Source organism: Eleginops maclovinus, chromosome 5, assembly GCF_036324505.1.
Source record: "Eleginops maclovinus isolate JMC-PN-2008 ecotype Puerto Natales chromosome 5, JC_Emac_rtc_rv5, whole genome shotgun sequence".
Lineage (NCBI taxonomy): Eukaryota > Metazoa > Chordata > Actinopteri > Perciformes > Eleginopidae > Eleginops > Eleginops maclovinus.
The window spans coordinates 17920723-17931535 of NC_086353.1; the positions used below are offsets into that span (position 1 = coordinate 17920723).

At 40.3% G+C, this 10813-nt stretch overlaps 1 protein-coding gene across 1 annotated transcript; it reads left to right on the forward strand.

Moving 5' to 3' along the window:
* Window positions 1-6947: 6947 nt before the first annotated feature.
* Window positions 6948-9684, forward strand: tekt4 (tektin 4). Its single transcript, XM_063884492.1, has 7 exons — window positions 6948-7577; window positions 7932-8002; window positions 8132-8275; window positions 8386-8472; window positions 8733-8868; window positions 8946-9100; window positions 9190-9684. The coding sequence occupies exons 1-7, from the start codon at window positions 7050-7052 to the stop codon at window positions 9401-9403; spliced, it is 1335 nt and encodes a 444-aa protein (XP_063740562.1). The 5' UTR covers window positions 6948-7049; the 3' UTR covers window positions 9404-9684.
* The last annotated feature ends 1129 nt before the right edge of the window (window positions 9685-10813 follow it).

Sequence of the window (10813 nt, forward strand, 5' to 3'; positions counted from 1 at the left end):
GTTTTTTTCTTTTCAGTTGCTCTGATCTGTGTGAGGAGTGCAGCAGGGTTGATCCATGTGTTTGGATACAAAGGAAGTCAGGCGGTAGTATCTTGTCCCTATGGAAAGGGTTATGAATCTTATGAGAAGTACCTGTGCAAGAATGAGTGCCACAACGACGATGATGTACTTATTAGGACAACAGAAGCAAACAAGCCCAAGTACTCCACCCGTGATGACGTACAGACAGGAGTCCTCACAGCGACCATCTCTGATCTGAATTTTATGGATGCTGGGAAATACTGGTGTGGGGTGACCAGGAGTGGAAAGGATATCTACATTGAAGTGAAGCTGGATGTAGTTAATGGTAAGGCAAAAAAAAGGTTTAAACAAGTGCTGAATTTAAATGTAATTCTTTATTCCACCTCATGTCCACACCTTTATTACATTTACAGAGGTGGAATTAATCAATCTGGGCATAAACATGTTTTCTTATGTATAATTATATCGTAATTGTGCCCAAATTCTTCAGGGTGAAATGAGTAGTTACAAGCGGATGGTTATTAATTTCCAACAAAATGTGTTATTTTCTCCATCTCACTGACATTTGTGTGTTAATATAAGTTAATAACACATACAGCATCATTGTTATATTACTTTACTGACTGTTTCAAAGAACAGTAAAGCTTTTTCAAACATTTTTTAAATAACCATACTAATCAAATTTTTTGTCAAATACACAATAACACAGTGCTGCTGGTTTACTTAGAAAACAAAAGCATTTATTGAAATACAGTGTCATGGAATATATAATTAAACTTTTATTGTTTTAAAACATTTTCACGTGTTGGTATGTATGAATTTTTTTTGATTACTACATCCCAAGCTTATTATTTTACAGCATTTTAATTATTCTTAACCAACCTTTTGGATCCATATGTAAGTGCTTTATGGGTGTTAACGTAATCACCATAAGCAGTTTACACTATGATTGAGCTTTACTTGAGTGTCTCCTTTTCTCTTCACTTATATATCAGGGGCATTATTGTATCTTTCACCGTAATACATTTAACTGAAAGAAAAATGCAGAATGTTGTTATATACAAAAACATATGATCATCCTATAAAATTGATACAGTTAAAAAATATATTACGTTGGTGTTGTGCTGGTAATATTGTGAGACTTATTTCACCAACAGACAGCTGTGACACAACCATCACAGTTGAGAGTAATGAGGAGAGTTCAGCATCATTCAGCTGTACGTATGAGCCGGAGAACCTCAACAGTGTGAAATACTTCTGCAAGGGAAATCCGCCCTCTATGTGTTTGCAGAATGCATTAATCACGTCTCCTCACCAACAAAACGGACGGTTCAGACTCACAGATGACAAGGCGTCAAGGAAGTTCACATTGACAATCACCAGTTTGACCAAACAGGATGCTGGCTCGTACCTTTGTGGTGTCCATAGAAACAACAATCTGCATCTGTTTGTGGCTTTTGAGCTAAATGTCAAAGGTGAGACATCCTCCTCAACCGTTACTTGTGTTATGTAAGCTTTTAAATTAAGTAAGTTTATGATTTGTTCATTAATTTCTTTTCTGAGCTAAAGCCTCAAACCTCCTTCTGTTTCAGAGTGGTGCTGTGTGAAGACAAACACACTGAGAGGCATTGTGGGACATCCACTAACCATGCAGTGCCCCTACCCGTCACAACACAGGGATAACAGGAAGTTTCTCTGTAAGGGAGACAACCGCAAAAACTGTAGAGACATGGTGAAGACTCAAAGCAGGTTCACGCTGCAACATGATGTTTCCTCCAGCTCTTTTTCTGTGATGATCACAGAGCTGAGAGCAGAGGATGCTGGGACATACTGGTGTGGATCCGACTCACAGTGGCAAGCTGAAAACTACGTCAAGATTCAACTATCAGCAGGTAGTACTTAAGCGATCGTTTAATGGGAAAACACCAGTCAATTGGGTCTACTGCAGCTTCAAATAGAACTGGTTTTAATTATTTCCCTTCTCCTGGATTTCTGAAACTGGCATGAAATAAAAATGGTCAGGTTTCTGAAAATAGGCCAATCTACTGTATAAAGCTATTAATGCATTATATTTAAATGTCAGGACCTTAGTTTGATTACAATGCCCACGTGTAGCCTCGGTGATATTGAGTCTGGCACATCTTGTTAGCATGTCAGCATGCTGACATCAGGTATTTATCACATTCCATGTCAATTATTTAAATAACTGTTGAGATATTTTGACCCAGATCAAGTAGGGGACCCACAAAGGTTGCAATCTCTGGAGTGCCACAGCAACAGGTTCTACAAATAAGAATATTTGCTAAGTGTTACGAAGAAAATGTTCTTTTACAGTCTCTACACCTCGGACCATGGCTATGGTCTCTACCAGCACTGTTGGATCAGAACCTACAAATACCACTGGAAACCCCTTCAATGGTACGCATGTAAATGTGAGGCAGATGTGTTTTTGGTAGGGTATTTTTTTACTCTCTTCTGCTTTTTTCCTCTGAAGCAGTTCCCTTTCACCCAGTGGTCTACATCATCCCTGCTCTGCTGCTCACACTGACAATCGCTCTGGTCATAGTTTGTAAATGCAAAATGAAAAAACAGAGAGGTATGTTTAGCATACGGAAGGAAGCAGAAAGTTCACACAGGAAATCACATCGAGTCTGCAGGCAGACAAGCTGTGAAACCATTTCTTATGCTATTTGTTTCCAGAAACAAGGGCCAATGATGACAGAGACAAAACCAATGAAGCAGCAAATGAGGAAGTGATGGTTGAAGCAGATGTAAGAAAACTTAAATATAATATCTACAACAAGGGGTTCGTCCTCATGAGAGCATGATTATGGTTTGAGAATTTGAAAATAGGATACCCGTTGATTTTGATATTTGGAAGTGGACATTGTGGTTTGGTGATGGCAAAGGTCAGGAAGTCACCAAACTCATAAAAAGGATTTCTCCATGAAGGGTCAGAATATTAATTTGTCCAATACTGAGGTTAAATACTGGCCTCAACTTGGTGTTAAGTTCTAATGAGCAAATGTTGTAGCATGTCAGTATTGTCATTGATCATGTTAGCAGGCTGATGTTAGCATTTAGTTTAAAGCACGGTGAGCATTAGGGTAGATTCGCCTTCTTGTGTCATAATCATGGTAGCAGATGAGACCCGGGGTCATCAAAATTCTTAGTAATTATTTTCATCAGCCAATGAATACTTAGGTCACATTTCACTTCAATCAAACCTATATAAGGAATTCTTGAATTACTGATAACATTTAAAGGACCTATTTTCATGTGCCAGGCTGAAAACATTTCTTTTGCCGCTTCTTTTAATTGAACTGTTCTTATCTGACATTGCACTGCAACTTTTATTCATGTATGTTATACCTGTTGTGTTTATTTCATTATCTTTGCTGTTAAATGACTTTTTTTAAATGCCCTTTTATAATGTGTTATACTGCACTATTTTTTACTGCTCTTAATGTCTTTCATGTTGGTAAAGCACTTTGAATTGCCTTGTGTTGAAAGGTCCTATATAAATAAACTTGCCTTGCCTTGCATAATAATGTGAATTTTCATCAGAGTCTAACTTGTCTTTTTATATTTGTTGATTCTTTTTCAGATTTATGCAAACCAGGAGGTGGTGTTCTCAAAAGCGGTGCCCTCCAAACAGCGGCGTCCCTGTCAACACAATGGTTATGAAGTTGAAGACAAACAAGACTCTGTGTACAGCAACTTCGCCGCAACAGACAATATCTACTGCAATGACGTTTAGATATATAGTTAGCAATAGGAGATGAACCGCATTATCATCCTTTCATTTCTGGGTCAATTTTGTAACCAATGATGCACTTATGATGTTTTCAGGAGCAAGACATGTATTTGATCAATAATTACCATCTTAGTTATTATTATTATTATTATTATTATTATTATTATTATTATTATTATTATTATTCATTGCTTGATTATTTGCTTAAACTTTACTTTCAAACTTTTGCTTTTGGCCTATGTTCAATATGAAGCCATGTTGTTATTAAACCAACTGTTTAACAGACCTGCACTTCCAACAAGAACCTGTGAATAACCATTTAAACTAAATATTACGTATGTAAGTTACCGTCATATATATTTATCGTGTTTCGTTTCTTCATTTTTTTTCTTTCTTAACTATTGTGTGTTAATAGTGATGTAAAGCACTTTGAAGTGCCTTTGTGTCTGAAAATGTGTTATATAAATAAACGTAGCTTACCTTACAATATGTACGTTTAGCATCCTTTGGTATATGAAAGGCACTATATAAATGTAAGTAATTATTATTATTGTTATTGTTATTATTAAGTGTGATAATATGAAAACAATGGATAAATAAACAAAACCAAGAAAATCCAGTCTATGTCGAAACACTACATCACTAGGTTATTGGTTTTGTACTTTCATTATGTGCATATGCATATATTCAAAAACCAAAAATGTCTCCTTTTATTTGACACATTCATTATTTCCACCTGAATGGACTAAGATTTAAATTATTCTTTCATTTTGCATGCCTTTTTTCCAAGGAATTTATGAGCTCATCTCTGTAATCCGTTGAGTTAGCTTTAATTAGTTAGGGGTTAGATTATCCACGGTAAATAAAAGTATAATAAATCTGGGGTTACAATTCAGTTTACAATATCGGGCCTAACCTGCATGACTTTGGTTATGAACCAATAGTGGGACAATTACCTTGTTTCAAATGAAAAAGGAACATGAAACAAAAGCTGCTGACTCAGTGTGGGTGCCACTTCTGCTTGGATGTGTGTGAGAATACATGTGTGAAGAGTGTGCAATTTGTGTGACTTTTGAGGAAGTGCACTTTATTCTGTATTTTTTTGTTCTTAAATCTTTTTTATTGTAACTGCTGTATTCCTGATAGTGGCAGTTGTTTGGGTCATAATTAATAAATGCAGAATGAAGAGTGCATTACACACATCATGCTCAAACACACACAGTGATACAAAAATAATTGTGTCTGAAATACAGTGTGTTGTTGACAGGAATGAAGTCAGCATGTTCTGAAATGTAACAAAGATTTGATGGGGGGTGATGACTTAAACTTAAAAGTTCAAAGGTTTTATTTGACATATGCACAGCAGATACAGCGTATATTGGCAATGAAAATCTTATATCCCAGGCTCCTCCAACAACTCACAATACACAGTGCAAATAAGATAAATAAAATAGTGCAAAAAATCCTCACTGATGTTTACCCCAGGGAACCTGAAGCTGCTGACTCTCTCCACAGGAGTCCCGTCGATGGTGATGGGTGTGTGTGACTCTCTCTGCCTCTTCCTGTAGTCCACAATCAGCTCCTTTGTTTTGCTGAAGTTGAGATGGAGGTTGTTGTCTTGGCACCAAAAGGCACCCCCACTCTGTCTAGTCGCCGTCTGTGATCAGTCCGATGACGGTCGTGTCACCAGCAAACTTGATGATGGTGTTGGAGCTGTGTGTGGCCACGCAGTCATGCGTGAACAGGGAGTAGAGGAGAGGGCTGAGCACACAACCCTGAGGGGTTCCGGTGTTGAGGGTCAAGGTGGAGGATGTGATGTTCCCCATCCGCACTGCCTGGGATCTGCCCGTCAGGAAGCTCAGGACCCAGTCACAGAGGGCACTGTTGAGCCCAAGGTCCCTGAGTTTAATGATGAGCTTGGAGGGCACAATGGTGTTGAATGCTGAACTGTAGTCAATGAACAGCCTTCTCACATAAGTGTTTCTCCAGTCCAGGTGGGAGAGGGCAGTGTGGAGGGTGAGGGAGATGGCATCATCCGTGGACCTGTTTGCCCTGTAGGCAAACTGCAGGGGGTCCAGTGAGTCAGGGAGGGAGGAGGTGATAAAAATTTTGACTAACCGCTCAAAGCACTTCATGATGATGGGGATGAGTGCACCTGGGCGGTAGTCATTGAGGCAGATGGGTTTTGTCTTTTTGGGGACAGGGACAATGATGGACTCTTTAAAACATGTGGGGACTACAGACTGGAGCAGTGACCTATTGAAAATGTCTGTGAACACATCTGCCAGCTGAACTGCACACACCTTGAGAGTACGGCCAGGGATGCCATCAGTTCCAGGAGCCCTGTGTGTGTTGATCATTTTCAGAGATCTACACACATCTGCACTGGTTAAAACCAGTGAGCAGGGATCCTGGGCCTTCTGTGCCTCCATAGCCGGGGGCTTCTCAAAGCGTGCATAAAATGTGTTCAGTTCATCTGGGAGAGATGCAGACACTTCCTCAGCACCACTTGTTGTCCTTTTGTAGTCTGTTATTGTTTTCAGTCCAGACCACATGCTTCTGGCGTTGGAGTCCTTGTAGTTAGACTCCACCATGTCCCTGTATTGTCTTTTCGTACTGCTAATAGCTCTGCGGAGTGCATACCTGGAATTTAAGTATGTTAACTGATCATTGTGGGTCATCAAAAAGGTCCTATCAGCTGGAAACTGTGAATATGTTTAGAAATGTATATTATTGAGTAGCGTGTGTATTTTTTATCACATTACTTTTATTTGTGTCATTTTTTTATCACAAACTCTAAAATCACTTCTACTTTTTATGACATTTCTCATGACAAGTTTTAACTTGAATGTTGCAGTTACTGTGAAAATAGTCACCTGTAATGAAGAGGATGTAGATGACCTGTAAGTTCACAGGTTTAGAACGAAATACATTACCTAGAAGTAAAGCAAACTACAACTACTCAACACTAATTCAAGTTTGAGTGGACCCTACATATTTGTATTCTTCATGTTCCATTACTGTATACCCTACTGTGTATGTAACACTTAATTAGTGACAGGAGTTGCTATTTACTAAGTAACTAGTCACCTGAGCCAAAGCTGCTCCTGCCAAGATGAGTAACCAGGCAACACCAAACAAACCCATAGCTTGGTCTGCCTGAAAACTGTGGACACTTACTGATACTGCCTTTACAGTATATAACAACATCTGCTTAATTCACCTGATCCATTTTACGTATATTTTGTAGCTGTAATTTAATTGGCTAAAAATGAGCTCCGAGGTCTTAGTGTCAAGGCCCCACTTTGACAGCAGAGCTGTGGCTCAGGGAGTCCAGGAGAAAGACCCCTCTGTAAAGCCGGGTGTCCCGCAGCCGTCTTCGGGCTCAGCCACAGTGGGATACCGCTCCGCTAAATACTGCCCTGCTGAATGGTTCTCCAACTACCACAGCATCCTCCAGCAGGCCGGAACCGAGAGCCACGCTGCCCGGAACATCCAACGAGAGTCCAAAGCTTTGCACCAGGACACCGAGACAGGCACTTTCAAGACGCAGGCCGAGGGGACGCGTCTCCTGGGGGAGAGACTGCATGAGATCCACAGTTGGAAGTCTGAGCTGCAGCGGCACATCGAGCAGCTGCTGGCCGACACGGAGTCCCTGCTGGCGCTGAAGACGAGGCTAGAGAAGGCGCTGGACGCCACCGAGACTCCGTATGCCATCGCCACCGATAATCTAAGCTGCAGGGCCAGGAGACTGGGACCAGACCTGGTGCGAGACACTGTGGAAGAGGAGCTAGTAAAGGTGATCAATGGCTTTTTGGTAAAGTGTATGTGCTGGCTGCTGTAAAAGCTTTATGTGACAATGACACAGGATAAATGGGTTATTGCATTAATACAAAATCACTCATTTCAAGCAATACTTTCATTAAGCGTAAAATAATACTTGGCTAAATTATACTCATTGAATATTTGTATCAAATGATTGATCGACCAATGAGAACATAATCTGCAGAGCACCAATAACATGCTGGCTCAGTTGTGCACCACAGTAGTACTCTCTGGTGTCTGAGTGTGTATTAGTGAATTTGGTGTAAGAGGAAAACAGTACCAGCAGAGGGCTCACTAGGATAAGCATGTGTAAACTGTGTTTTTTCAGGAAGTGGACTTGATCAGAAGTGTCCAAGCTCTACTGAAAAGAACAACTGCTCAAGTTGTCAGTCAGATCAAGTGAGTGTCAGAATTTGATTCCTGAAAGTTAAACAACCTGACTTCAAAAAAATCTACATTTAAAAGCTTTAGCTTAATTGCTCACCTAAAACTGAGTTATCCCTGGGTTTGTGTCTCTGTGTGCGTCAGGATGAACCGTGATGCAAAGCAGACGTTGGAGTTGGATTGGTCTGACAAGTACCAGGCATACAACTTTGATGACCACAGTGGAAGACACAGTAACATGAGCCCAGACACACGGCACCACCCAAGCTCAGCCACCTTGCAGGACCAGTGAGTCCTTGCTTGCTTATGACTGCGCATCATCATCACATCTTAGGAACACATACAATGACAAACAATATGAATAACTTTAATGCAATGTGTCACATGGTCTTCTGCAGGGTGTGTAATAGCACATTGTGGACAAAGTTTACACAGGACAACCTGAACAAGGCCCAGCAGGAAGAACAAACTACTCACAGTCTCAGGTTGGGTTTAAGCTTTTGTGTTTCCTTGTGTCAGACAATCACCATGTAAGAATACTGTTGACCACTCGTAAAAGTTTATGTTAGAAGAAAATAGCAAAAATAAGAACAACTGGTTAATCCCAGAAATCTGGAGGATACTTAAACAAAGTATTAGATGCAAGCAAAAATAAGACATTTGTTTGTAAATAAATATTTTCAGCAGTAGGCTCATTGTTACAAATGATTGAAGGTAAATACAGTGATGCTGTTGTGTGTGACAGACTGCTGGTGGAGCAGGTGCTGCAGGACACCACTGACGATCTCGGATTCCAGTGCTCCAGTGTGGACCGAGCCTTCAGCCAGCGCGTTCAGGAGCTGATAGAGGCCAAGACCCAGATGGAGACGAAGCTTGCACAGGTAGACAAACAGAACACACAGACTGAAAGTGTGACTGATTGATTGATTGACTATCTATTTTGTAATGGTGTGTGTAGGTCCTGGAGCAGATTGGGGCCCAGGAGAGGAACATTGTGATGCTGCAGCAAGCCATCCACAAAAAAGAGGCTCCCCTGAGAGTAGCCCAGTCCAGACTTTACCTCCGCTCCCTCAGACCCAACATGGAGCTCTGCAGAGATCAGCCCCAGTTCAGGTACACACTCAAACACACACATATGCACAATCTCATCATGCTTTTATCCTCTTTCTCCGTCTTGATTTGGTTTGCCCCTGTGTTTGCAGTTTGGAAGGGGAGGTGAGGCAGATTGATGCCACTGTGGCGTCTCTCCAGCAGCAGCTGAGTGAGGCCAGACACTCCCTGTCCCACCTGGAAGAGTCACGCATCACCCTCGAGAAGGACATTAACTGTAAAACCCACTCACTGTTCATCGAGAGAGACAAGTGCATGACCCATCGAAAACGATACCCCGCGGCCTCAAAACTGTTAGGATATTGAAAGCAACAACTCAGAGTGTTTTTGTGAAATTTAGTTTGTTGTTGTTCAAATTTGACCATCCTAGATTGAATTGTCTGTTTCTTGTTCTGTGTTGTGTGGAACATTTTTTAATCAAGAAAGCCTAAAAACAAATGATTAAATAACACATTTCAAATATCTCAACAACACCAAATAACAAATACTAACAACTACCAACGATGTGCTGAAATACTTTATACAACCCACTCTATCTTATAAGGAAAAACATACTGCAGCTTTACTTACTGATCTCAAAATAAAATATTGTACCGATGAGAACTAAGTGTTACTGCATTCCTTACAAATATTTATTTACTAAATATAATACAGATACAGTCACAGTGTAAAGGGCAGAAGGATTTACAGTCCATTTAAAGTTTAAAGCTGAACATACAAAACAGGGTAAAAGGCAGTTGTTAAAGATGCACTCAGACAATGTCTTTATTCTTATAAATGACTCTTGTAACATTTATACAAAATATCCACTCCACTAGAGGGAGCACTTGAGCCTCAATATTTTGTCTCCTGTCACATTTCATTATGTGAGGTGTCTTTAACAACAAGGCAGCATAAAGATCTACTGTAGGTTTATTTTACATGTTCAAAAAAGGTTCATGTTAAAACCTTTAATCACACAGATTAAGATGTAACGATATGTATAACATTTGTAGCACAGGTATTGATATGTGTATAAGAAGTGTTTTCTCTATGCTAACCTGCACTCAAATCTAAAATTGAAGAACGTAAAACTTACTAAAGCCATCTAACAAAAGAACAATTGGAAAGAAGAAGAATCTCAATTCTGCAATTTCTCCAAATTGAATGAATCACTCTTGAATTGTATTTTGATTGTATATTTAGTTTTAGGTTCAGTTTATTTATCGTTCAAGCTTCAGGTCATCTTAAGGAATACGTGCTGTTCCTTTTTTGGAATATGGAGCCAGCATCCATCTCTATTCTTAGAGAGAGCTTCCTCCCTGTGAGGAGGTGCCACGACTGAGGATGTTACGAAACTGAACTTTTTGCAAAGAGAAAGAAGGGTTCAGACAGGCAGCTCCGTCCTTACTGCACAGCACATAGTATTTATGTCATGACACCACCAACTGTGGGCATGGGACGGTGCCAGCACTGTGGTGTGTGTGTGTGTGTGTGTGTGTGTGTGTGTGTGTGTGTGTGTGTGTGTGTGTGTGTGTGTGTGTGTGTGTGTGTGTGTGTGTGTGTGTGTGTGTGTGTGTGTGTGTGTGTGTGTGTGTGTGTGTGAGCATGTGACTTTACCATTGTGGGGCATGAAAATGCACGCCCTTTCACTTTTTCAGACATCATAGGGGAAAGTGATTTATTTTATAATGTAGAGTTTCAATGAGGATTGGGCAAGACTTTGATACGCACCAT

What these genes read in the sequence shown, in the direction of transcription:
- tekt4 (XM_063884492.1), top strand. Translation starts at nt 7,050, where the DNA reads ATGAGCTCCGAGGTCTTAGTGTCAAGGCCCCACTTTGACAGCAGAGCT. An exon ending in CAAACTACTCACAGTCTCAG is followed by an intron (nt 8,473 to 8,732) that starts GTTGGGTTTAAG and finishes TGTGTGTGACAG; the next exon opens with ACTGCTGGTGGAGCAGGTGC. An exon ending in TGGAGACGAAGCTTGCACAG is followed by an intron (nt 8,869 to 8,945) that starts GTAGACAAACAG and finishes TGGTGTGTGTAG; the next exon opens with GTCCTGGAGCAGATTGGGGC.